General features: G+C 46.1%; 1 protein-coding gene across 2 annotated transcripts; it reads right to left on the reverse strand.

Moving 5' to 3' along the window:
- Nucleotides 1–18,265: 18,265 nt before the first annotated feature.
- LOC123132660 (uncharacterized) lies at nucleotides 18,266–24,710 on the reverse strand. Of its 2 annotated transcripts, none has more exons than XM_044552514.1 (3): nucleotides 24,486–24,710; nucleotides 23,505–23,559; nucleotides 18,266–21,816 (listed from the first exon to the last, which is right to left on the reverse strand). In XM_044552514.1, the coding sequence occupies exon 3, from the start codon at nucleotides 21,565–21,567 to the stop codon at nucleotides 18,637–18,639; it is 2,931 nt and encodes a 976-aa protein (XP_044408449.1). In that variant the 5' UTR covers nucleotides 21,568–21,816; nucleotides 23,505–23,559; nucleotides 24,486–24,710; the 3' UTR covers nucleotides 18,266–18,636. The 2 variants fall into 2 exon arrangements, with proteins under 2 accessions (XP_044408449.1, XP_044408450.1); XM_044552515.1 differs by having other exon boundaries at nucleotides 23,498–23,559; nucleotides 24,486–24,672.
- Nucleotides 24,711–25,639: the final 929 nt, after the last annotated feature.

Below are 25,639 nucleotides of genomic sequence, written 5' to 3' on the forward strand. Positions count from 1 at the left end.
AGCTCTCCACCAAGGATCATCTCATGACAAATGTGCTTGGAAGCTTAAGAAAGGGGGTAAGCACTCGTAGACAATTAGCAAACTATTGTGAACATCACGTGTTTGTCTCTTGTGTTGAACCCCAAAAGGTCTATGAGGCGCTCGAAGATCCGGATTGGCTCAATGCTATGCATGAAGAACTCAACAACTTCGAGCGCAACAAAGTGTGGAGATTGGTGCCAAGGCCAACGGTGAACCACAATGTCATTGGAACCAAGTGGATATTCAAGAACAAGCAAGATGCTCATGGGATTATCATTCGCAACAAGGCTCGTTTGGTAGCACAAGGCTACTCCCAAGTCGAGGGTATCTACTACGGTGAAACCTTTGCTCCCGTTGCTCGTCTTGAATCCATTCGCATGTTGATTGCATATGCTTCTCATCATAACTTTAAGTTACAACAAATGGATGTGAAGAGTGCTTTTCTTAATGGTCCTATTAATGAGTTGGTATATGTCAAGAAACCCCCCGGGTTCGAGGATCCCTACTTTCCCGATCATGTGTATCAACTCGATAAGGCACTCTATGGCCTTAAACAAGCCCCACGTGCGTGGTATGACCACCTTACCGAGTTGTTACAAGACCGTGGCTTTGAAGTTGGGCTAATCGACCCCACTCTTTTTACTAAGAAGGTCAAAGGGGAGTTGTTTGTGTGCCAATTATATGTTGATGATATTATCTTTGCTTCCCCTAACAAAGCTTTCAATGAGGAATTTGCCGCTCTCATGACCTCAAAGTTCGAGATGTCTTCCATGGGAGAGTTGAAGTTCTTTCTCGGGTTCGAAGTGAAGCAAAGGAGAGAAGGAACCTTCATCGACCAAGCCAAATACACTCAAGACATGCTTAAGAGATTCAAGCTAAGTGATGTCAAGCCGGCGTCCACTCACATGCCCACCAAGTGCCAACTTGACATTGATCCCAATGGTAAAGTGGTGGATCAAAAGGTATATCGCTCCATGATTGGCTCCTTGCTTTACCTTTGTGCATCTAGACCGGATATCATGTTGAGTGTGGGAATTTGTGCATGGTTTCAAGCCGCACCTAAGGAAAGTCACTTTGTGGCGGTCAAGCGAATCTTTCGATATTTGGTTCATACCCCAAACTTTGTCTTATGGTACCCAAGAGGAGCAAACTTCAAGCTTGTAGGTTATTCGGACTCGGATTGGCCGGGAGACAAAGTGGATAGGAAGTCCACTTCTGGAGGGTGCCAATTTCTTGGTTGCTCTTTGGTAAGTTGGTCTTCCAAGAAGCAAAGTTGTGTGTCTCTCTCGTCCACGGAAGCGGAGTATGTGGCTGCCGGTAGTTGTTGTGCACAACTTTTATGGATGAGGAAAACTTTAAAGGATTACAGTGTCACTTGTGACAAAGTGCCTCTTTGGTGTGACAATGAAAGTGCCATCAAGATCTCTCTCAACCCGGTGCAACACTTCAAGACAAAGCATATTGATATTAGGGTATGACTCCATCCAGGATCACATTAGGCGAGGGGAGATCGAGCTCAACTATGTCAACACTCATGATAACCTTGCAGATATCTTCACGAAGCCTTTGGATGAAGCAAGATTTCATGAGTTAAGGCATGAGCTAAATATCATTGATTCGAGCAATGTGACTTGAACCCTTGCACACCCCACCACACTCAACTTGTTGTCTAGTTTAGGTGTAGGCATGGACATAGGGGGAGTGTTGTTCTCTCAATGAACTTTCCCTCCCCCCATAATGCATAAACTAATAAAACTCTTTCACTTTAGCCATTTTTGATGGTACTTGTGCTTCAAAGATGAGTGTTGGTCATGGGCCCAAGGTTAAAATCTTCGCGGCGCCATACCTCCGAACTCAAACATAGGTGGCCTCGGCCACCGCCCTCTCTTGGAGAGGTGTGTGTCTTCGTTCCTTTTGTCGGTTCCGTGTGTGTGTGTTCTCATGTTTGTCTCGTTTTTTTTCTTTCTTTTCCTTGAGCATAGCCCTTTTTGGTCAGTCCTTTTTGTGGCAGATCAGTACTACCGCTGCGTGCGCAGTACTACCGCTGACAAGGGTCAAGCGGTACTACCGCCCACCCCAGCGGTACTACCGCTGCGGAGCGGACGATGGGGGGTTATGACAGGGCAGGGGGAGTTGTTTCTCCCCCATACCCATTCGCCCCCACTCGTCTTCCTCGTCGCTCCCGCGACCTCTCGCCGCAGGAGGCACTCGGCCGGCCGCCGTTTTTGTGTCGTCCCTCTCCATTTCCTCCGGTGGAGTCGATCCCCACCACGTCCTCTAGCCATGGATGCCGGTATTGCCCCCGTTCCCATTCTCTCTTTGCCTAGATCTTGCATCTAGTTTTTAGGGGCAATAGGCATTGTTCTTCTCGTCTTTTGGCTAAGGCGAGGCTTGAGTCGGATGGAGATGGCTTCTAGGCCCTATGGATTTAAGTTTGGTAGGTTCATTTTTGAATTTGGCATCTCCGGTAGTGCCGGATCTGTCAACGGCAGTAGGGAACCGCCGTTCCCCATCTGGCGCGGTACTACCGCCCTCCTCGAGCAGTACTACCGCGCAAGCGGTACTGTCGCTTATGGGTCGCGGTACTACCGTTCCCCATCTGGTGCGGTACTACCGCCCTCTTTGAGCGGTACTACCGCGCAAGCTAGATGCCTAATTCCATCTTTTCCTACCAAGCTTTGATCTGTGTTGTGTTCTTTGGTGGCTTATGCTCTTTTCTTTCGTGTGTTTCTTCTGCTCGTGTGTTTGGTTTCAGGTGGTGATCATCCTGAGCAGCAGGTGTTTGGGAACTTAGTAATTTCAAAAAAATTCCTACGCACACGCAAGATCATGGTGATGCATAGCAACGAGAGGGGAGAGTGTGTCCACGTACCCTCGTAGACCGAAAGCGGAAGCGTTAGCACAATGCGGTTGATGTAGTCGTACGTCTTCACGATCCGACCAATCCAAGTACCGAACGCACGGCACCTCTGAGTTCAGCACACGTTCAGCTCGATGACGTCCTGCGAACTCCGATCCAGCAGAGCTTCACGGGAGAGTTCCGTCAGCACGACGGCGTGCTGACAGTGATGATGTTGCTACTGACGCAGGGCTTTGCCTAAGCACCGCTACGATATAACCAAGGTGGAATATGGTGGAGGGGGCAGCGCACACGGCTGGGAGAGATCAACAGATCAACTTGTGTGTTTAGAGGTGCCCCCTGCCCCTGTATATAAAGGAGCAAGGGGGGAGGCCGGCCGGCCCTCTATGGGCGCGCCAGGAGGAGGAGTCCTCCTCCTAGTAGGAGTAGGACTCCCCTTTCCTACTCCTACTAGGAGGAGGAAAGGAAGGAGGAGAAGGAGAAGGAAGGAGAGGGAGGAAAAGGAGGAAAGGGGGGCCGGTCCCCTAGTCCAATTTGGTTTGGGCTAGGGGGCCGCACGCCCTGCCTCCTCTCTTCCACCACTTGGCCCATGAGGCCCATTACTTCTTCCTCGTATTCTAGTAACTCCCTGGTACCCCCGAAAATACCCGAATCACTCGGAACCTTTCCGATGTCCGAATATAGTCGTCCAATATATCGATCTTTACATCTCGACCATTTTGAGACTCCTCGTCATGTCCCTGATCTCATCCGGGACTCCAAACTACCTTCGGTACATCAAATCACATAAACTCATAATACAATCATCACCAAAACTTTAAGCGTGTGGACCCTACGGGTTCGAGAACTATGTAGACATGACCGAGACACGTCTCCGGCCAATAACCAATAGCGGAACCTGGATGCTCATATTGGCTCCCACATATTCTATGAAGATCTTTATCGGTCAAACCGCATAACAACATACGTTGTTCCCTTTATCATCGGTATGTTACTTGCCCGAGATTCGATCGTCGGTATCTCAATACCTAGTTCAATCTCGTTACCGGCAAGTCTCTTTACTCGTTCCGTAATACATCATCCCGCAACTAACTCATTAGTTGCAATGCTTGCAAGGCTTTAAGTGATGTGCATTACCGAGAGGGCCCAGAGATACCTCTCTGACAATTGGAGTGACAAATCCTAATCTCGAAATATGCCAACCCAACAAATACCTTTGGAGACACCTGTAGAGCACCTTTATAATCACCCAGTTACATTGTGATGTTTGGTAGCACACAAAGTGTTCCTCCGGTAAACGGGAGTTGCATAATCTCATAGTCATAGGAACATGTATAAGTTATGAAGAAAGCAATAGCAACAAACTAAACAATCAAGTGCTAAGCTAACGGAATGGGTCAAGTCAATCACATCATTCTCCTAATGATGTGACCCCGTTAATCAAATGACAACTCATGTCTATGGCTACGAAACTTAACCATCTTTGATTCAACAAGCTAGTCAAGTAGAGGCATACTAGTGACATATTGTTTGTCTATGTATTCACACATGTATTATGTTTCCGGTTAATACAATTCTAGCATGAATAATAAACATTTATCATGATATAAGGAAATATAAATAATAACTTTATTATTGCTTCTAGGGCATATTTCCTTCAGTCTCCCACTTGCACTAGAGTCAATAATCTAGATTACACAGTAATGATTCTAACACCCATGGAGCCTTGGTGTTGATCATGTTTTGCTCGTGGAAGAGGCTTAGTCAGCGGGTCTGCAACATTCAGATCCGTATGTATCTTGCAAATTTCTATGTCTCCCACTTGGACTAAATCCCGAATGGAATTGAAGCGTATCTTGATGTGCTTGGTTCTCTTGTGAAATCTGGATTCCTTCGCCAAGGCAATTGCACCAGTATTGTCACAAAAGATTTTCATTGGAGCCGATGCACTAGGTATGACACCTAGATCGGATATGAACTCCTTCATCCAGACTCCTTCATTTGATGCTTCCGAAGCAGCTATGTACTCCGCTTCACATGTAGATCCCGCCACGACGCTTTGTTCAGAACTGCACCAACTGACAGCTCCACCATTCAATATAAACATGTATCCGGTTTGCGATTTAGAATTGTCCGGATCAGTGTCAAAGCTTGCATCAACGTAACCATTTACGATGAGCTCTTTGTCACCTCCATATATGAGAAACATATCCTTAGTCCTTTTCAGGTACTTCAGGATGTTCTTGACCGCTGTCCAGTGATCCACTCCAGGATTACTTTGGTACCTCCCTGCTAGACTTATAGCAAGGCACACATCAGGTCTGGTACACAGCATTGCATACATGATAGGGCCTATGGCAGAAGCATAGGGAACATCTTTCACTTTCTCTCTATCTTCTGCGGTGGTCGGACGTTGAGTCTTACTCAACTTCACACCTTGTAACACAGGCAAGAACCCTTTCTTTGCCTGATCCATTTTGAACTTCTTCAAAACTTTGTCAAGGTATGTGCTCTATAGATCTTAATGCCCAATATGTAAGCAGCTTCACCGAGGTCTTTCATTGAAAAACTCTTATTCAAATATCCCTTTATGCTATCCAGAAATTCTATATCATTTCCAATCAATAATATGTCATCCACATATAATATCAGAAATGCTACAGAGCTCCCACTCACTTTCTTGTAAATACAGGCTTCTCCAAAAGTCTATACAAAACCAAATGCTTTGATCACACTATCAAAGCGTTTATTCCAACTCCGAGAGGCTTGCACCAGTCCATAAATGGATAGCTGGAGCTTGCACACTTTGTTAGCTCCCTTTGGATCGATAAAACCTTCTGGTTGCATCATATACAACTCTTCTTCCAGAAATCCATTCAGGAATGCAGTTTTAACATCCATTTGCCAAATTTCATAATCATAAAATGCGGTAATTGCTAACATGATTCGGACAGACTTAAGCATCGCTACGGGTGAGAATGTCTCATCGTAGTCAATCCCTTGAACTTGTCGAAAACCTTTTGCAACAAGTCGAGCTTTGTAGACAGTAACATTACCGTCAGCGTCAGTCTTCTTCTTGAAAATCCATTTATTCTCAATTGCTTGTCGATCAACGGGCAAGTCAACCAAAGTCCACACTTTGTTCTCATACATGGATCCCATCTCAGATTTCATGGCTTCTAGCCATTTTGCGGAATCTGGGCTCACCATCGCTTCTTCATAGTTCGTAAGTTCATCATGATCTAGTAGCATGACTTTCAGAATAGGATTACCATACCACTCTGGTGCGGATCTTATTCTGGTTGATCTACGAGGTTCGGTAGTAACTTGATCTGAAGTTTCATGATCACTATCATTAGCTTCCTCACTAATTGCTGTAGGTGTCACAGAAACCGGTTTCTGTGATGTACTACTTTCCAATAAGGGAGCAGGTATAGTTACCTCATCAAGTTCTACTTTCCTCCCATTCACTTCTTTCGAGAGAAACTCCTTCTCTAGAAAGGATCCATTCTTCGCAACGAAAGTCTTGCCTTTGGATCTGTGATAGAAGGCGTACCCAACAGTTTCCTTTGGGTATCCTATGAAGACACATTTCTCCGATTTGGGTTCGAGCTTATCAGGTTGAAGCTTTTTCACATAAGCATCGCAGCCCCAAACTTTCAGAAATGACAACTTTGGTTTCTTGCCAAACCACAGTTCATAAGGCGTCGTCTCAACGGATTTCGATGGTGCCCTATTTAACGTGAATGCAGCCGTCTCTAAAGCATAACTCCAAAACGATAGCGGTAAATCTGTAAGAGACATCATAGATCGCACCATATCTAGTAAAGTACGATTATGACGTTCGGACACACCATTACGATGTGGTGTTCCGGGTGGCGTGAGTTGCGAAACTATTCCGCATTGTTTCAAATGTAGACCAAACTCGTAACTCAAATATTCTCCTCCACGATCAGATCGTAGAAAATTTATTTTCTTGTTACGATGATTTTCAACTTCACTCTGAAATTCTTTGAACTTTTCAAATGTTTCAGACTTATGTTTCATTAAGTAGATATACCCATATCTGCTTAAATCATCTGTGAAGGTGAGAAAATAACGATATCCGCCACGAGCCTCAATATTCATCGGACCACATACATCTATATGTATGATTTCCAACAAATCCGTTGCTCTCTCCATAGTACTGGAGAACGGCGTTCTGGTCATCTTGCCCATGAGGCACGGTTCGCAAGTACCAAGTGATTCATAATCAACTGATTCCAAAAGTCCATTAGTATGGAGTTTCTTCATGCGCTTTACACCGATATGACCTAAACGGCAGTGCCACAAATAAGTTGCACTATCATTATCAACTCTGCATCTTTTGGTTTCAACATTATGAATATGTGTATCACTACTATCGAGATTCATCAAAAATAGACCACTCTTCAAGGGTGCATGACCATAAAAGATATTACTCATATAAATAGAACAACCATTATTCTCTGATTTAAATGAATAACCGTCTTGCATCAAACAAGATCCAGATATAATGTTCATGCTCAACGCTGGCACCAAATAACAATTATTTAGGTCTAAAACTAATCCCGAAGGTAGATGTAGAGGTAGCGTGCCAACCACGATCACATCGACTTTGGAACCATTTCCCACGCACATCGTCACCTCATCATTTGCCAGTGTTCGCTTAATCCGTAGTCCCTGTTTCGAGTTGCAAATGTTAGCAATAGAACCAGTATCAAATACCCAGGTGCTACTGCGAGCTTTAGTAAGGTACACATCAATAACATGTATATCACATATACCTTTGTTCACCTTGCCATCCTTCTTATCCGCCAAATACTTGGGGCAGTTCCGCTTCCAGTGTCCAGTCTGCTTGCAGAAGAAGCACTCAGTTTCAAGCTTAGGTCCAGATTTGGCTCTCTTCTCCTGAGCAGTAACTTGCTTACTGTTCTTCTTGAAGTTCCCCTTCTTCTTCCCTTTGCCCTTTTTCTTCAAACTGGCGGTCTTGTTGACCATCAACACTTGATGCTCCTTCTTGATTTCTACCTTCGCAGCCTTTAGCATTGCGAAGAGCTCAGGAATTGTCTTATCCATCCCTTGCATGTTATAGTTCATCACGAAGCTCTTGTAGCTTGGTGGCAGTGATTGAAGAACTCTGTCAATGACACTATCAACAGGAAGATTAACTCCCAGTTGAGTCAAGTGATTATGATACCCAGACATTTTGAGTATACTATTCTCCTCCATCTTGCAGCTATAGAATTTATTGGAGACTTCATATCTCTCAATCCAGGCATTTGCTTGAAATATTAACTTCAACTCCTGGAACATCTCATATGCTCCATGACGTTCAAAACGTCGTTGAAGTCCTGATTCTAAGCCGTAAAGCATGGCACACTGAACTATCGAGTAGTCATCAGCTTTGCTCTGCCAGACATTCATAACATCTGGTGTTGCTCCAGCAGCAGGCCTGGCACCTAGCGATGCTTCCAGGACGTAATTCTTCTGTGCAGCAATGAGGATAATCCTCATGTTACGGACCCAGTCTATGTAATTGCTACCATCATCTTTCAACTTTGCTTTCTCAAGGAACGCATTAAAATTCAACGGAACAACAGCACGGGCCATCTATCTACAATCAAACATAGACAAGCAAGATACTATCAGGTACTAAGTTCATGATAAATTTAAGTTCAGTTAATCATATTACTTAAGAACTCCCACTTAGAAATACATCCCTCTAATCTTCTAAGTGATCACGTGATCCAAATCAACTAAACCATAACCGATCATCACGTGAAACGGAGTAGCTTTCAATGGTGAACATCAATATGTTGATCATATCTACTATATGATTCACGCTCGACCTTTCGGTCTCAGTGTTTCGAGGCCATATCTGCATATGCTAGGCTCGTCAAGTTTAACTTGAGTATTCTGCGTGTGCAAAACTGGCTTGCACCCGTTGTAGATGGACGTAGACCTTATCACACCCGATCATCACGTGGTGTCTGGGCACGACGAACTTTGGCAACGGTGCATACTCAGGGAGAACACTTTTATCTTGAAATTTAGTGAGAGATCATCTTATAATGCTACCGTCAATCAAAGCAAGATAAGATGCATAAAAGATAAACATCACATGCAATCAATATAAGTGATATGATATGGCCATCATCATCTTGTGCTTGTGATCTCCATCTCCGAAGCACCGTCATGATCACCATCGTCACCGGCGCGACACCTTGATCACCATCGTAGCATCGTTGTCGTCTCGTCAATCTTGTGCTTCCACGACTATCGCTACCGCTTAGTGATAAAGTAAAGCATTACAGCGCAATTGCATTGCATACAATAAAGCGACAACCATATGGCTCCTGCCAATTGCCGATAACTCGGTTACAAAACATGATCATCTCATACAATAAAATTTAGCATCATGTCTTGACCATATCATATCATAACTCGGTTGCAAAAACAAGTTAGACGTCCTCTACTTTGTTGTTGCAAGTTTTACGTGGCTGCTACGGGCTTAAGCAAGAACCAATCTTACCTACGCATCAAAACCACAACGATAGTTTGTCAAGTTGGTGCTGTTTTAACCTTCGCAAGGACCGGGCGTAGCCACACTTGGTTCAACTAAAGTTGGAGAAACTGACACCCGCTAGTCACCTGTGTGCATAGCACGGCGGTAAAACCAGTCTCGCGTAAGCGTACGCGTAATGTCGGTCCGGGCCACTTCATCCAACAATACCGCCGAACCAAAGTGTGACATGCTGGTAAGCAGTATGACTTATATCGCCCAGAACTCACTTGTGTTCTACTCGTGCACAACATCAACGCATAAAACCTAGGCTCGGATGCCACTATTTGAGAAGGAGGAAAAGGAGGAAAGGGGGGCGGCCTCCTAGTCCAATTCGGTTTGGGCTAGGGGGCGTGCGCCCTGCCTCCTCTCTTCCACCACTTGGCCCATGAGGCCCATTACTTCTTCCTCGTATTCCCGTAACTCCCCGGTACCCCCGAAAATACCCGAATCACTTGGAACCTTTCCGATGTCCGAATATAGTCGTCCAATATATCGATCTTTACGTCTCAACCATTTCGAGACTCCTCGCCATGTCCCTGATCTCATCCGGGACTCCGAACTACCTTCGGTACATCAAATCACAGAAACTCATAATACAATCGTCACCGAAACTTTAAGCGTGCGGACCCTACGGGTTCGAGAACTATGTAGACATGACCGAGACATGTCTCCGGTCAATAACCAATAGCGGAACCTGGATGCTCATATTGGATTATCGGTCAGACCGCATAACAACATACGTTGTTCCCTTTGTCATCGGTATGTTACTTGCCCGAGATTCGATCGTTGGTATCTCAATACCTAGTTCAATCTCGTTACCGGCAAGTCTCTTTACTCGTTCCGTAATACATCATCCCACAACTAACTCATTAGTTGCAATGCTTGCAAGGCTTTAAGTGATGTACATTACCGAGAGGGCCCAGAGATACCTCTCCGACAATTGGAGTGACAAATCCTAATCTCGAAATACGCCAACCAAACAAATACCTTTGGAGACACCTGTAGAGCACCTTTATAATCACCCAGTTACGTTGTGACGTTTAGTAGCACACAAAGTGTTCCTCCGGTAAACGGGAGTTGCATAATCTCATAGTCATAGGAACATGTATAAGTTATGAAGAAAGCAATAGCAACAAACTAAACGATCAAGTGCTAAGCTAACGGAATGGGTCAAGTCAATCACATCATTATCCTAATGATGTGACCCCGTTAATCAAATGACAACTCATGTCTATGGCTAGGAAACTTAACCATCTTTGATTCAACGAGCTAGTCAAGTAGAGGCTTACTAGTGACATATTGTTTGTCTATGTATTCACACATGTATTATGTTTCTGGTTAATACAATTCTAGCATGAATAATAAACATTTATCATTATATAAGGAAATAAATAATAACTTTATTATTGCCTCTAGGGCATATTTCCTTCAGCAGGCCCGCCGTGTCAACCCCGGTCGTGCCATGTCAAAGCGTTACCGCACTTCTAAGTCAGCCGGTGGTTCATCTAGTGCTCAACCGCCGCCAGCAGGCGCAACCTCAAGTGCTCCACCGCCACCTCAGCACACGAAGAAATCTGCAAGGAAGCCAAAGGGAAAGACTATGACTGAGATGACTGCCAAGGAGCTTTGGGCAAGGGGTCGCCGCAACCCCTATGAGGAAGACCAAGATCCCACTTTGGTCAACCGCCCATCCTGGAACTGCTTTCACTTCTCCATCTTCTTTGATGTGATCAAGGCTAAGAGGAATCACTTTGTTGATGTTCATTCCATCGACACCGATCCAATGGAAAAGGACCCTGAGTACTTTGGTGAAGCCCTTCAGATGTGCACTCAGTTGAACATTCTCAGAATCATGCAGTTCAACAAGGACTTTGATGCCGACATCATATGCCAATTCTATGCCACTGTCCATCTTGGAACTGATGCAAAAAGGACTTTGACTTGGATGACGAATGGCAAGTTGCTCTCTGTCACGTGGAAGGCCTTCATGGAGTTACTTGGGGTGGAAGATCACGGGCTTGAGCATCCAGTCGGCTTCCGTCCTCACCGCAATGTCACCTCCACTCACAAGCAAGCTCTCTGGCCCTATTACTCTCAGAAGGTTAACCCCAAGACAAAGAAGGTAACCTATGAGCTGTCTACCTATCTGGACATCCTTCACCGTGTCTTCCGCGAGACTCTTTTCCCGCGCATTGGAATCTGGATATGGTCCACTCCTATCTTGTGGACATGCTTCTCTTCTGCCAGCATGAGAAGGAAGAAACCACTAGAGATACCCTGGACATTTCTCATGTTATGTGGTCTGAAATTCTGTCCACCATTTCTGAGCGCAAGTGCCCGATCTATGGTCCTTTCATCATGCTGTTCATTGAGAAGGCCTGGGCACATCACTATCCCAGGGCTGCACTGGAAACTGGAGAGTTGATTTCTCATGATATCAAACGTCTGAGGAAGAAGGACAACTGGGGCACCCAGGCCCCTCGATCTGATGCTCCACCTTCTGAGGCTGACATGGAGCCCGAGGACGATGCTGAGGCCGACAAGGATGAGGACTATGAGCCCTCCGATGTGGAGCCCTCATCGGCTAAGAGGATTAAGCGCAAGATGAAGAAGCTTTTCTGCATGGAGTCTCATGGCCAGTACATGTCTCATGTCTCTGAGAAGACGGCCCGCGGACGTCACAAGGAGATCATGCGCCAGTTGGTGCCATTGTTAACAGCGGATCTGAGGAGAGGATCACTAACGAGGAGGAGTGGGTTCAGCAGCATTTCCCATAGACTGATTCAGACGCCGAGCAGTTTCCGACCAACGACGACGGTGCAGATGATCCCGCTCAGATGTGATGTTCGAGGTCCTCAGCTTGCTATCACTTGGAGCCGTAGCAACGCTCTTTGCCCTTTTGGTGTCTCGCTACCAAAGGGGAGAGAGTTTAGGGATTTGTGTTGTTGCCGTGTTGCGAGTGTGTCTTTGTGGTTTGTGGTGTCTTGTGTTTTCTCGTCCTTTTGCTTGGTTTGGTTTGGTGCCAATGAGACCTAAGTTCTAGACATATGCTACCTTATCTTTACCTTTATTATCTATGTCTATCCAGTACTGTAGTATCTTGAGTTGCATGCTTATCATGTTTTATACCCTGCTCTCATGTATCCTATGCTTAGAATTGTTGGACTATAAAATATAGGGGGAGTGTTTATCCTAATGTGTGTGTCTTGCATTCCAAAGGCACTACTAACTAGGTGCACACATTCAGGGGGAGCCCGTCTATATTTTGTAGTTCTAAGTATCTTTACTTTCATGTTTTTCCCTGTGCAAATCCCTCGTTGTCATCAATACACCAAAAAGGTGGAGATTGTTAAGGCATATCCCTCTCAATGTAGTTTTGGTGATTGATGACAACATATTTGCGGACCAACCATGTGCTTTGAGCATTTCAGAGATTCATCCTTTGGCTCGAGACGATTTCTTTCCCCTCGGAGTGTTTTTCAAGACGGTGTAGCTCTTTCGTTTCTTGTTGGTGGACTAGTTTCGTAGGAGTCACCGTACTATCAAGAGGGGGTCCGCTTTGGTAAGGCTAGGGTGGAATCATCACGTACACTTCCGCTTCACACCCTCTGGGCCTTCCCGCGTCGTTGGAGGTTTGTTTCCCTGCTGTTTGGGCAGTCTTTGGCCCTAGCGGTAGTACTGCGGTGCCCAGCGGTAGTAACGCTTGAGGGTCCTCAACGGCAGTACCGCTGCGGTACCGGGCCACTACCGCCTCGACTCGAGGGGGGCGCTTCTCGTGTCGGGTTGAGCGGCACTTACAGCGGTAGTAGGTGCGGTAGTACTGCTCGAGAGCGGTAGTGCCGCCCTACCACCGCGGCAGTACCGCACTGGGCCGGTCCCTCCTCTATCTTCAAGCCCTCCCAGGCTGGGCGGTAGTACCGCAAGGGGGAGCGGTAGTACCGCTGCGTCCAGTGGTAGTACCGCTGCCCCCTGCGGTAGTACCGCCCTCTGCGGGGCTGTTTTGGGGGTAACGATTGGATGGGGTCTTTTTGTATAAAAGGGGGTCCCCTTCTTCCTCGTTGACTTACCTCTTCCCCCCATAAGCTCCATTAATGCTCCAAGCTCCATTTTTGCCCGATCTCTCTCCCTAGCCAATCATACTTGTTGATTTGCTGGGGAGTGGTTGTGAAGGCCCCGATCTACACTTCCACCAAGAGAAATTTGATTCCACCACCAATCCCTAGCGGTTCTTGTTACTCTTGGGTGTTTGAGCACCCTAGACGGTTGAGGTCACCACAGAGCCATAGTCCATTGTGGTGAAGCTTCGTGGTGTTGTTGGGAGCCTCCGATTGAGTTCTGGAGTTTGCCCCAACCTTATTTGTAAAGGTTCGGTCGCCGCCTCCAAGGGCACCAATAGTGGAATCACGGCATCTCGCATTGTGTGAGGGCGTGAGGAGAATACGGTGGCCCTGGTGGCTTCTTGGGGAGCATTGTGCCTCCACGCCGCTCTAACGGAGACGTACTTCCCCTCAAAAGGAAGGAACTTCGGTAACACATCCTCGTCTTCACCGGGTCCACTCTTAGTTATCTCTTACCTTTACTTGTGCAAGCTTATTAGTGTTACTTCTCTTGCTTGCTTGTATGTTCGTTGTTGTTGCATCATATAGGTTGCTCACCTAGTTGCACATCTAGACAACCTACTTTGATGCAAAGTTTAATTTGGTAAAGAAAAGCTAAAAATTGTTAGTTGCCTATTCACCCCCCCCCCCCTCTAGTCAACCATATCGATCCTTTCACCCCTCATGGCGCGCCACCCCTGGCCGGCCACCTCCTCCCCCCTCCTTTATATACGGGAGCGGGGGCACCCCAAAGGGACACCAAGATTTCTCTTAGCCGTGTGCGGTGCCCCCTCCATAGTTTACTCCTCCGGTCATAGCTTCGTAGTGCTTAGGCGAAGCCCTGCGCAGATCACATCACCATCACCATCACCACGCCGCCGTGCTGTCGGAACTCTCCCTCGACCCTCTATTGGATCGAGAGCTCAAGGTACATCATCAAGCTGAACGTGTGCTGAACACGGAGGTGCCGTACGTTTGGTACTTGGATCGGTTGGATCATGAAGACGTTCGACTACATCAACCGTGTTAACCTAACACTTCCACTTTCGGTCTACGAGGGTACGTGGACACACTCTCCCCCTCTCGTTGCTATGCATCTCCTAGATAGATCTTGCGTGATCATAGGAAAAAATTTGAAATTGCATACTACGTTCCCCAACAATTTTCCCCTCGGAAATTGCCGCTGCCATGAACACTGATTGTATCTCTATTGTTAGCTAATATAAATACTATTTCCCCTCAAAAAAAGCTTGATCATGCAATTGATGTCAGTACGAAAAATAGGTAGTTGTTCTTTTTTTGAAAAGGGGGATTACCCACGGCCTCTTCATCCACCGATGCACACAGCCATCTTTATTAATTATTCAATAGAGTTCGACAAAGTAGATACATGGATCAGTCCACCTTCCTAGCGACCACAATCGCTACACCTATAAGTTTCATGGAGTGCCCTGGCACATCCACACAAACACCATCTAATCGGGTGGCCACCCTAGGCTGTCTGGTGAGCCTAGAGCACCATGCGCACACTCAAGAATCCGCCGCCGCCATCTTTCTCTGTCCCATCTTCTGAAGAGATCATTGCATATGCCTTGCCAAGCCCAACTATCGTCGAGGCCGACGCTAGACAACGCCACCCTCCTACGCGCGTCCATCAACACGCGGCCATCACCGAGACCCCGTGCCCCATGCCACCACGCCCCGTCGATGTCGGCGCATCAGATGCGAAGTCGCTCCACCCCTGTTATTGTCCATTGGTCCCTCTAGCCGATGAACCCCTCCAAGACTGAGGCCCCTAATGGGGAAACGGCACTAACAAGAGTGTTGCCATCATCCAATCGGTTGGTCTTGGGTTTCCCCTGGAGGTTGCAGGAGGAGTTGTGAGCTTCACCTCGATGATGCCTTTAAGAAGGAAATGGCGCCATTACGTCGCCACCACCGGCTCCGACCAGCTCCGAAGACAAGATCTTCATCCGGATCTATGGCACGAGCCTCCAATTGACAACTGTGCATTTGCCAGACCACATTCAAAGCCCAGATTTGGCCGCCTAGATCAGGCGACCATCCACAGCCGACCTACCACCATGGTGGACCCTGAAGCTTCGGCCACTGCCGAAGGGCGCCACCACTAGAGCATGGAGAGGGGGCTATCACCCCACCGCGCCATGCCGGAAGAGCCGTTAGGAAGGATCCCAAGCTCGCTCTTCACCGTCTCTGTACCGAAAGGGAACCGGGGTCGAAGCCACCGGACCACTGGAGCATGTCCGCCTTGGCTATGAGTACAACCATGCCATGCAGCAAGGACGACCTTGGCCTCACTGGTCTCCACCGCCCGGGGCAGCCGCCCAGGTATCCGTCGTTGCGCAGCAAGGCACGCACACTGGCCATGCCATGACCAGAGTCCACCCCCGCATGCACCCGGCCCGATCTGCCCAATCAAGTCCTCCACGGCGTCCTTTCCACGCCGCCACCATCGTCCCACCACGCCACCACCCAAGGCCGCCGTCTGGAGCACGTCGTTGCGCCGCCATGGATCAGATCACGGCCTCGCCATCTCGCGCGAGGAGGTCCTGCCCCACCCCCTTCTATGTGAGCCAGGGAGGAGAACCCCCGCCATTGTCGTCGGCCGCCGGGCTTAGCCCAGTAGCATCCTCCCACGGCGGCGGAGGGAAGGGAGGATGGCGATGGCGACCCTGGCGGTAATAGGCAGTTGTTTTGACCGAAAGTACTAGAAGGGATCACATACGAAGCGCTTACCCAGGTTTAGGCCCTCGTCGTGAAGGTAATACCCTACTCCTACCTGGATTTGACTGATGTATGGGTCACCTCGCATGAGGTGGTTACAGTTGAGCTTGGTGTGGTTAGGCATAAGTGTTGACATGTTTGCAGGTGCAGAGCAAAAGTGCTTGACATTTTGGATGAGGGTCATGAATGGTTTCATGAGAACAAGCACTATGATCGCTATAATACAAAAAAGATCGGTGACCGGAACGAGAGCTTGCTAAGCCATCGATGGTACGCCATTCAATAGTACGCCAACATATTTTATGGTGCATATGTACAAAACCAAATGCCAAGTGACATGTCACTCCACGAGCTAGTAAGTTATGCTTCGTGTTGATCATGTGATTGTTTTGCTTTATGTTGCAATGTGTTAATCAGGTGATTGTATTGCTTTGCTAGACTAGCCTCATGGCAGTGTTGTACGAAAGGAACAAGGGCAAGCCATTCACGGTGCTCCAATGTTGGATGAAGTTGATGCGCAAAACAAGTCGCGCAACACAACCAACTCACTCAAGACCGTCAATGCCAAAGGAGATAAAGTTAGTGAAACAAGCACTGGAGTTGGAGGAGGGCTTGCATGACCCACCTGTGTGCCAAGGTCGAAGGGGGAGGGGGGATAGGAGAAGGAGAAACGAGAAGGGGCATCGGCCAAGATGACCGAACAAATAAAAGGACATCATGATGAAGGAGGAGACAAGTGCCAAACAAAATGAGCTCAAGTAGGACGTTCGTGGATATGCAAGAAAAGAAGATGAACCTCAAGAAATCAATGATAGAGAAAGGAGATGCAAACAGTTGTTTGTTTATTTTGGATAAAGAAAAAGAAAAAAGATGTTTCTTTTTTAGGATTTGAATCATAGACACAGTCCATGTACTGTAGAGATGAACCTATGATGTAATATCCAATTTTGCAGGTGTCTGCTCGGTACTTGCAATTGCAAGTGTGTGCCCGCCCGGTACGAAAATGTTGGTCCACCCCGGGTGTGCTCCACCTGCGTGCCACGTACATAAGGGCGCTTGCCAGAAAAACTGAAACAATCAAGCATGCGCCACATGCTATAACATATGAACACGTGAGCTTACAAAACAATATGCTTTTTTTGTGACGTTTGCAAATAAGAGAAGAAAAAAAGAAGGCCCACTCACACCACTTACGGCCTCTTTGATTTACAGGACCGCAAAAATCAGCAGTGAATACACTCGAATACTACAGGACTTTAGTGCACCAAAGTGTGCGCCACATGAAAAACAAATGATTTGCTTTTCTTTTTTGCAAGAGGTTTGGGAGGATAGAAAATTTTCTATGAAATGTATTTTGATGGAATCTTTTGGGGAAAAAATCATGTAGGACTCAATCCTATAAATCAAACAGCCAACATAGGAAAATACGAAATGTATTTTCAAGGAATCCTTATAAAAAATAATGTAGGGTTCATTGAATCCTGCAAAATTACTTTAAAAATCCTTTGAATCAAAGAAGTCTTTGATAAACTCAAACTCGTCATGATGGAACACGAACAACAACAACACGGGGGGTTAAAGGACACGAGAAGCAAACCAAACGCAAGGAACACTAGACCTCAAGCAAAGCATCCCAACACATAGAGCAAATGTAGCGGCTGGAACTGATACTGCCCTAAACCCATCTTAAAAGAATCTCCACTGCTGAAACATGCAACACGTAGAAGCAAGGACCAAAAATGCAGTCCTGCAACCAACGGAGGAACAAAACGTGATGGGATGCTGCATGCCATCTTGCATGGTGCCAGCGCTGAAGACTGGAATGAAACCAGCACCATCGAAGAAAGAAGAAACGGAAACAAAAATAACACCTGCTCCACTTCATCACCCCCTGTGATGGGTGGATCATGGATGAGCCAAAACTTCCATAACCTGCGACTACACCTCAATTCAAAGTTGCAGCAACAAAGATACCGAGATCCCATCAAATTAGCCTAGCGCGGTTAAATTACATGGTTCCAACAATTTCGATTACACGAGCAGGGAATGAGGGGTGACACTTGGGACTAGACACAGCAAAATGCTACTAAGCTGCTAACTCGCTATAGAAAGCTGCTGCAGGAAGATTGATCCGCTTGCAAACTGTCGCTGATGGATGCGAAAGGCCACCATTCGCCTGACAAGTTCAAACCTTCATGGATGTATTCAGAACAGCCAAAAAGCCCAATGCAACAATGTTAGAGACGTGGACTGCCCAACTTCGACAGAACCTTGGTTCTCACAACTTCAGCTCCTAAAGATGCACCGCAAATAAGGCCATCCCACATTTAACTGGTGTAGAGAAACACCTCAGGCACTGAATAAGGATCGAGCTCGAAACAGCCTCGAAGCTTGCCTGCTTTTTCATTTGTCAGACGGAAGCAAGGGACGTGGTGAGCGAACTTTGGGTACTCATCCTTGCTTATTGTTTTCACATCTGCCCCTCTTCGAAATACTGCCCTGTAGCCATCCACCTTTCCTAAAGGCTGAACTTGTATGGACGAATCAGTCTGGCCAACAATCTCCACAAATTCATACTCACAGTTTTTAAAGTCTTCTGCAGTCCATCCAGCCCTCCAGTTCTTGTAAACGGCCCAGATGTCACGGAAGCGAGGGATTATTTCATATTCATTTTTTCTACCAGTTGATCTAGCAACCACAGGATGAGAAAATGACTCTGTACCAGTGTAAGTCGTAGTACCATCATTGCCAGAGGAAACCTTAAAGATTCCACACGCAAGAGTCCGATCTTCTTTACCAGTCAATCTTTTCTCCTCCTCTCCCCGAGGACAGAGATCAAGCCATTTCACTTGTACTTTATTATTCTTGAGATCGACTTTCTTTATGATGGCATAGTAATTGGGGAACTTGTCCATATCACTATAGAGAGCCCAGATCTGCCCAGGTTCGAACTTCTGAATCGACCTTATTTCTGTAAATTCATAGAATTCTGAGTCAGGACATTCAAATTCATCCTGGACAATGCCATCAGATTCCTCATTAACATCCACACCTTCTACAGTAGATGGAGTATGATGCTCTTTGTTCTCTTCCTTTGTTGCTCTTGTAAAGAGCCCTGTATTCATACATGTAGCATGTGGCACCTCCCCGACCTTCTCAGACCCCTTGCCAGAATTAATTCCACTGGATGAACCAGCATACTTGGTATCAACCCCCTTGCCTTTTACTGTGCTTTCCAGAACAACAGAAGCAAAAGCCTCTTCCAAGTTAAGGGGAAGCGCTGCAGGATCAAGTTCAATAGCTCCTTCTGGAATGCCTTCTCTTTCAGTCCCGCGCATGAGATGATGAGGGACGCAATGAGAAAATCTTAGTGTGTTATCCTGAGGTATCACACATGGAGTTGCCTCTTTCGACTGCATAAATAAGCTAACAAAGCCTTTTATTTTTACAAGTGGCACGACAATGATGCTAGTGCTGGTTGTGAAATCCGTGACAACTTGAACAAGTTCATACTCAAAATCTGTGTGGCTATCAGCATCCGAACTCCAGCCGATGTCCCATCCCTTGTGCAGGGCCCAAACTTCACCTTTCCTAGGATATATCTCATACGAGTTTTTTGTCTTGCTTTTCGCACAGGAAATAGTTTGGGAAAACATATTAGCTTCTTTAGCTGTGTCTGATGTTCCATGCTTAAAATGTCCACAAGCAACAGGCAGTTCTGCGCGTGACCATGCCAGCTCTGCTTCATTTGTGGGATCCAATTCCAGCCAAACAAAGTGTACTATAAACTTTGGGGCCATTTTTACCTTTGTAATTCGAGCATAAAATCTTGGCATGCAGCCATGACTATCATAGACAGCCCAGATCTGGTTGGGTCTAAACTGACTTACATCTCGAAGTTCGTCAAAGTTAAAAAATTCAGGATCTGCGCAGCTAAATTTTTCCTCATCTGAAGCATCATCAAGGTTTGGGTCTAGACCATTGCTGCTGACAGAATTGGATGTTTCTTCTTTCTCGTGATTAAGACCATTTGTGTGACCATTATGCCCAGTTTTGTCTTCATCAAACTTTGGTGTGCTGCTTTGATCATCACCATGCAACACACCACCTTTCCTTAACCTTTTGAAATTGGAAGAACTGACATTATTATCGTCGTCATCATTACCATCATCACCAATATCCTCGTCTTCACTATCTTCCTTATACTTAACTTCTTGCTTCTGCCTACTTGACCTGCGGCTGTGTTGACTCGGCTTTGCATTATTTGCAGCAGCACCATCTACAGTGATCTCTTCTTCACTATCAGTGGTGGTCTCCGAATCACTAGATTCAGACACGGCTCTCCTGCCCCTTTTCAATCCTGCAGCTGATGAACCTTTTGAAGTCCGAGCAAATTTTGCTTTCTCATTTGGTACACCTGCAGCACTAGCGCTATTACCACCTTCCCCCTTCTTTTTGTTTGTATTTGCAGCTGCCTTATGAGATCCATAATTAGCATGAACCCCTGGAGTGGCATTATTCCAAGCCTGTTGACCTGGGGCATTTGTCTGCCGGCCTGCAAAATTCTGTGGTGCCCCTGCATTTTTTACCCCAGCATACTGTCGATCTGCCCCAGAAGGAACAGCTTGCTCATTTATATCATGTGCAATAAAAGGCTTCAAACAACTCTGACAACGGATAGCTTTCTTCAACATCGCAGTGTAGTACTGATATCTCATGCCACAACTTGAACACATGGTCCAGAATGTTTGTTGTGTCCCTGCAGAATTTGAGGGCTGATGAAGATTCACAGGTCTAACAGGAGCAGCTCTCCTTGACTGCTGATAAGGGGATGGTCTTGCTGCACCAACTCTGACTGAGACTCTCCTTTTCATGTCATAGGCAGAACGTTTTGAGCTGTCTGTAAGCGTCATGTTTGCTTCTCCCACTAATTTAAATGCTGCCTCTGCACCTGCAAACTTGTTCTTGTCGGGATGCAGCAAAAGCGCAAGCTTACGGTATTGCTTCTTTATTAGTGTGTCATCATTCGTGAAAGCAGGTACCTGAAGTATCCCATACCAGTCAAGCTCTCCATTAACCTTCGTTCCAGCAGCACAATGAACATCACAGACAGTTAACATTTGTGAAATATTGTCAATCTCTGAGAACAGTTGTTGTGCTTTGATGATCAATTTTTTTGCACCAACAAAATCCTTCTCCAGCAATTTTCTTTCAGCCAGAGCTTTTGCTCTAATAGCTTCCTCTTTGTTGCAGTCCATGATAACAAGTATAAAGAATCAATATCCAAACTCCTAACCGCTCTCATGCAGAAAGTCCCAGTAACAAGAAAGACTGTTTCTTTCTCTCCATTCTTTTTCTCATAATAAACAATATGGATGGTGCACCTTATTGCAATACTGCCTTCAGTTAATTGTAGTATCCAGAATAACCAACCTCAAGGTACAAAATACGTTCAGGAGCTGAGATATACTTAAAGAGCAGTACACTAAATAAATTAACTGGTCAGCCTGCATGAAACAAACAATGATTATGGTTAATAAATTTGATAAGCATATGCAAGAAAAAACAGAAGGTGTTTTTTGCCACAGAAGAACAAAAAAAATGCATTTATTGCCTCGCTCAAGAGATAAAATCGCCTCAGACGACATTGGTTTAGCATTAGTGCTGACACGAAAGGCTGTTAGCAATCTAAAATGAAATGTGCGCATAGTAAATCAATAATATAAACAATTCAGGTTTAAAGAAATATGCGCTCAAGTAACCGAGCAACAACAACCAGAGCAAGTAACAACTCATTAGCCTCTTCCTGGGTTCCAGCTAAGCCCCAACTACAACCAGAGCAAGTAACAACTCAGTTGTCCTACGGATTACGTTAAGCTGTTTCTTTTACTTTTGGGGGATGTGTGTGCGGGGGGTATCTTTCTCTGTTTAGAAAGCACAATTCATTGGGCTATTCCTTGGTTCCAGCTAAGCCCCACAAACAACCAGAACAGGGTTTTGACAGTTTCAGTACATTATTTTATTCTAATTCGATACAGCTTGCTGAAGGAATAAAAGCAGGAAATAATTTGATATCTGAAGTCTCGAATGTGTTATGTACAGAAACAGAAAAATAATGCTGGGATATGGCAAACATGCATTTTAACAAGAATGACAGATTCAAAACTAGTGCATGAAAGAACTGTGCATCAATCTGCACACAACTGTGGTCTGTTAATGTCTTCAAATTTTAAAATTGACAATAAGAACAAGACTGAAGCAACAGCACATATTTTCTGCACAACACAATGTATTTAATAAAGCTCACAGATGTAATTTCTGAGATGTCACTTCAAATTCACTAGCCATGGATCAAGGTGGAATATACTTACTATAATCATTAAGATATTTTACATTAAAAAGACTAAAGTGGTCTATCACAACATAACCGGCTGGGATATAAACTATACTAAAGAAATGCAAAAAATTGGAATGGAAATTCCTTGATTCATAATATACAGGAACTTGAGAAATTTTATCATCAAGGTATGGGGCCACTTGCCTGATACGACAGTAACTTCAGGGTAGAGTGTGTACAATTTGCATAGAATTGGTGATTCAAAGAAAAATAAGTAGGATTCACAACAAACTTTGCATAACTAAATTTCTTTCTTAGAGGCTAAGAATGTAACTAAAATATCAGTGCATTTGCAGTATCTTTGGTTTCAGCCAAAGGCAAATATCTAGCACTAATCAAGAGATTTGTAAATCTCATGGTAAATGGACCCACAACATTGCAAATAACAGAAATCAAGTACACGATTACACATCAGATATCGTGAGGGTGCACTAAAGGTTGCATGTCTTATGATGTTGTACAACTCTAGTTCCAATTAAGCCAGTTAGGCAAAAAGTAAACCTTAGTACCTTACAGTCAAATCAGCATTTCGGACATTGATAATAAAATATGTTCCAGAATTCAAACACGCAAACTATAAACAAACCCCTGTGTAGAAGGCCGAATGCCTAATGTTGCATCTAGAAAGCAGTAGGACAAATTACCCAGTTGTGCCAAATAATAGGATGCATGGAAATAAAGTTCCTGTGAATTAAGCTAGTATTGTACATAAGGATAGGACAAACAATTTCAATGTCTGTTTGGACAGTAGTGCTTCTTAAAGGTGCAAGAGAACGGGAAAAAGTACTTACTACTTACCACAGAATACAGATGACCATCATAACAAACACAGCAAGGACAAGCTTGGTATTATCTGCGAAAATAATGATAATGAGAATCATATGCAAATTTCAAATGTAATTCTACATATCAACTTCATATGTCCCTCCCTACTTGCCTCTCTCTAACACACACACGCAATAAACATAATAAATCAGCCAAAAAACAAATATGATAGCAGGCTATACATTGTTTTTATTTTTGGATCCACAGTTATGTAGGGACTAGGGAGGTAAGGTGTCAAAAACACGCCCTGGAGGCAAGCATAGGGTCGACTATATTTCATTGTATTCGTGATTTTTTTGATAGTTTGTTCAGTGAATAATATCACCACAAGTGTGACTTCGTTGTGAATACTCCGTGTTTATGTTTACAATGTTTATTTTAAACAGATCTTGGAACGTTAAACCTATGAGATTCGTATTTCATAATTATAGAGATGGAGATATTAAACCAACAACACAAGACACATGTTTGAGGGTGTGGCACCCACAGCCACTATGAAACAACACAAGAACATTGTATTCTTCGTGTCGACGGGTAGTCTTACAAACAATGTGTGCTCAAGATGTGTAATTACTAATAGGAGAAATGGTTCGAATCTTCAAGCAGGAAAGCTACTCGTATCCCCTAGTACCCCTTTTTTGCCCGTGAAAGAGAAAGGATCTCTTCATCTGCGCGCGCGCGCATGTTCAGACAAGATTATGACCTCAAAACACTTCGGTTTTACCCCAGCCCTATTTTCGCCTCAAGACGCTAAAGCGGGGGTTCAAACAAACGACGAGCTCCCCGGCCCAAGTTCAGCCACGCATCACTGGACACGCGCACCCGCATCGCCGCTCAGCCCGCGGCAGCCCCGCGCGCGAACCATTCGCTGGCCGGCGTTGATTAGGGTTTTGTGGAGTTCCGAGAAAAGGGGATTGCGTGGCCTCAACGGCCGGGAGAGAGGGCGGCGCGTACCTAATCGGCGGAGGAGGCGGCGGGGGGCGGGCCGGGACGCGAGCCTCCGGCGAAGGGAAGCGGGCGACGCCGACGAAGGGGAGGCGAAGGTGGGGGGAGGGTTTGCGGTTTGCGCTCGAAATCTGACGAAGGGGGGCGGGCGGCTCTCTGTTCGCACCAGCGGCGGCCGAGCAAATGAGTACTCGCGCTTGTGAGCGGACGTGAGGTCAAGGGGTTAAGGGGTTGGAGCCCAAACTAGGTATGGATCCGGACGGTATCGGGTGCGAGCCCCGTCACAGGTCTGGTGGGGTCTCTCTGATGGGGCCGTACCCACAGCCAGATTTTGACGGGTTCGGACTTTGGCTCCAATTATTACATAATGAATAAAAATTGTTTTTCTTTACCATCCGCCTAACCTAACCAAAGATCTGGCATTCACCCAGCGAGGGTAAGTTCGAGGAAATAATATCTCGCCCTAAAGTCTGACTCATGCAGCTGCGCTCACTCGCTGGCGCGAGTGCATGGACTACAGTCGTCCGATGCGATGTGCCTGCGCGCGATTCGTCCCGACCAGATGTCCGTTATGGATTGCGCGAAACGTGGGGCGAGTGGTGGCCCGGCCCCTTTATTCCAGGCGAAACCGCTCCCCCCGCCCACACCCCCCGCTCATCTTGTTCGAAACCACCCGCAGCCCCCGCAGATTTCATTCGAACTCCTCTCTCTCTTCCTTTCCTCTCCTCTAGCAACGGCCCGGCGAGGCGGGGTGCTGCAGTGGTGGATCCGACGTGGAGTCGCCGGTGCGGGAGGCCGTCCACGAGCGCCGCGAGTCGCCGGCTGCAGGCGGAGGTAAACCGCTATTTCCTCCTCCCCTGCTCCCCTCTTTTTCTCGCTCTGCTCCCCTGTTTGCGCTCCATGGAGTTAGGGTTTCGATGAGGGGGCGGGCACGAGGTTGTCCATGGCGTCCTCAGGCTCCGCGTCGTGAATGCTTTTGGAGGGCATGGCGTTGCTATGGCGGGGGAGGGGAGGGGTGGGTTTGTGCTAGGGGTAGGCGGGATTGAGTCGCTGTAAGGGGATACACGCGACCGAATCCTAGTGACGGGCGCATAGGATTCGTGTTTTCGATGTTGCTTGCTTCTCAAGACGCAGTTGCTCATAATTTCGATGGAGTTGCTTAG

This window comes from Triticum aestivum, chromosome 6A (assembly GCF_018294505.1).
Source record: "Triticum aestivum cultivar Chinese Spring chromosome 6A, IWGSC CS RefSeq v2.1, whole genome shotgun sequence".
NCBI classification, from domain to species: domain Eukaryota; kingdom Viridiplantae; phylum Streptophyta; class Magnoliopsida; order Poales; family Poaceae; genus Triticum; species Triticum aestivum.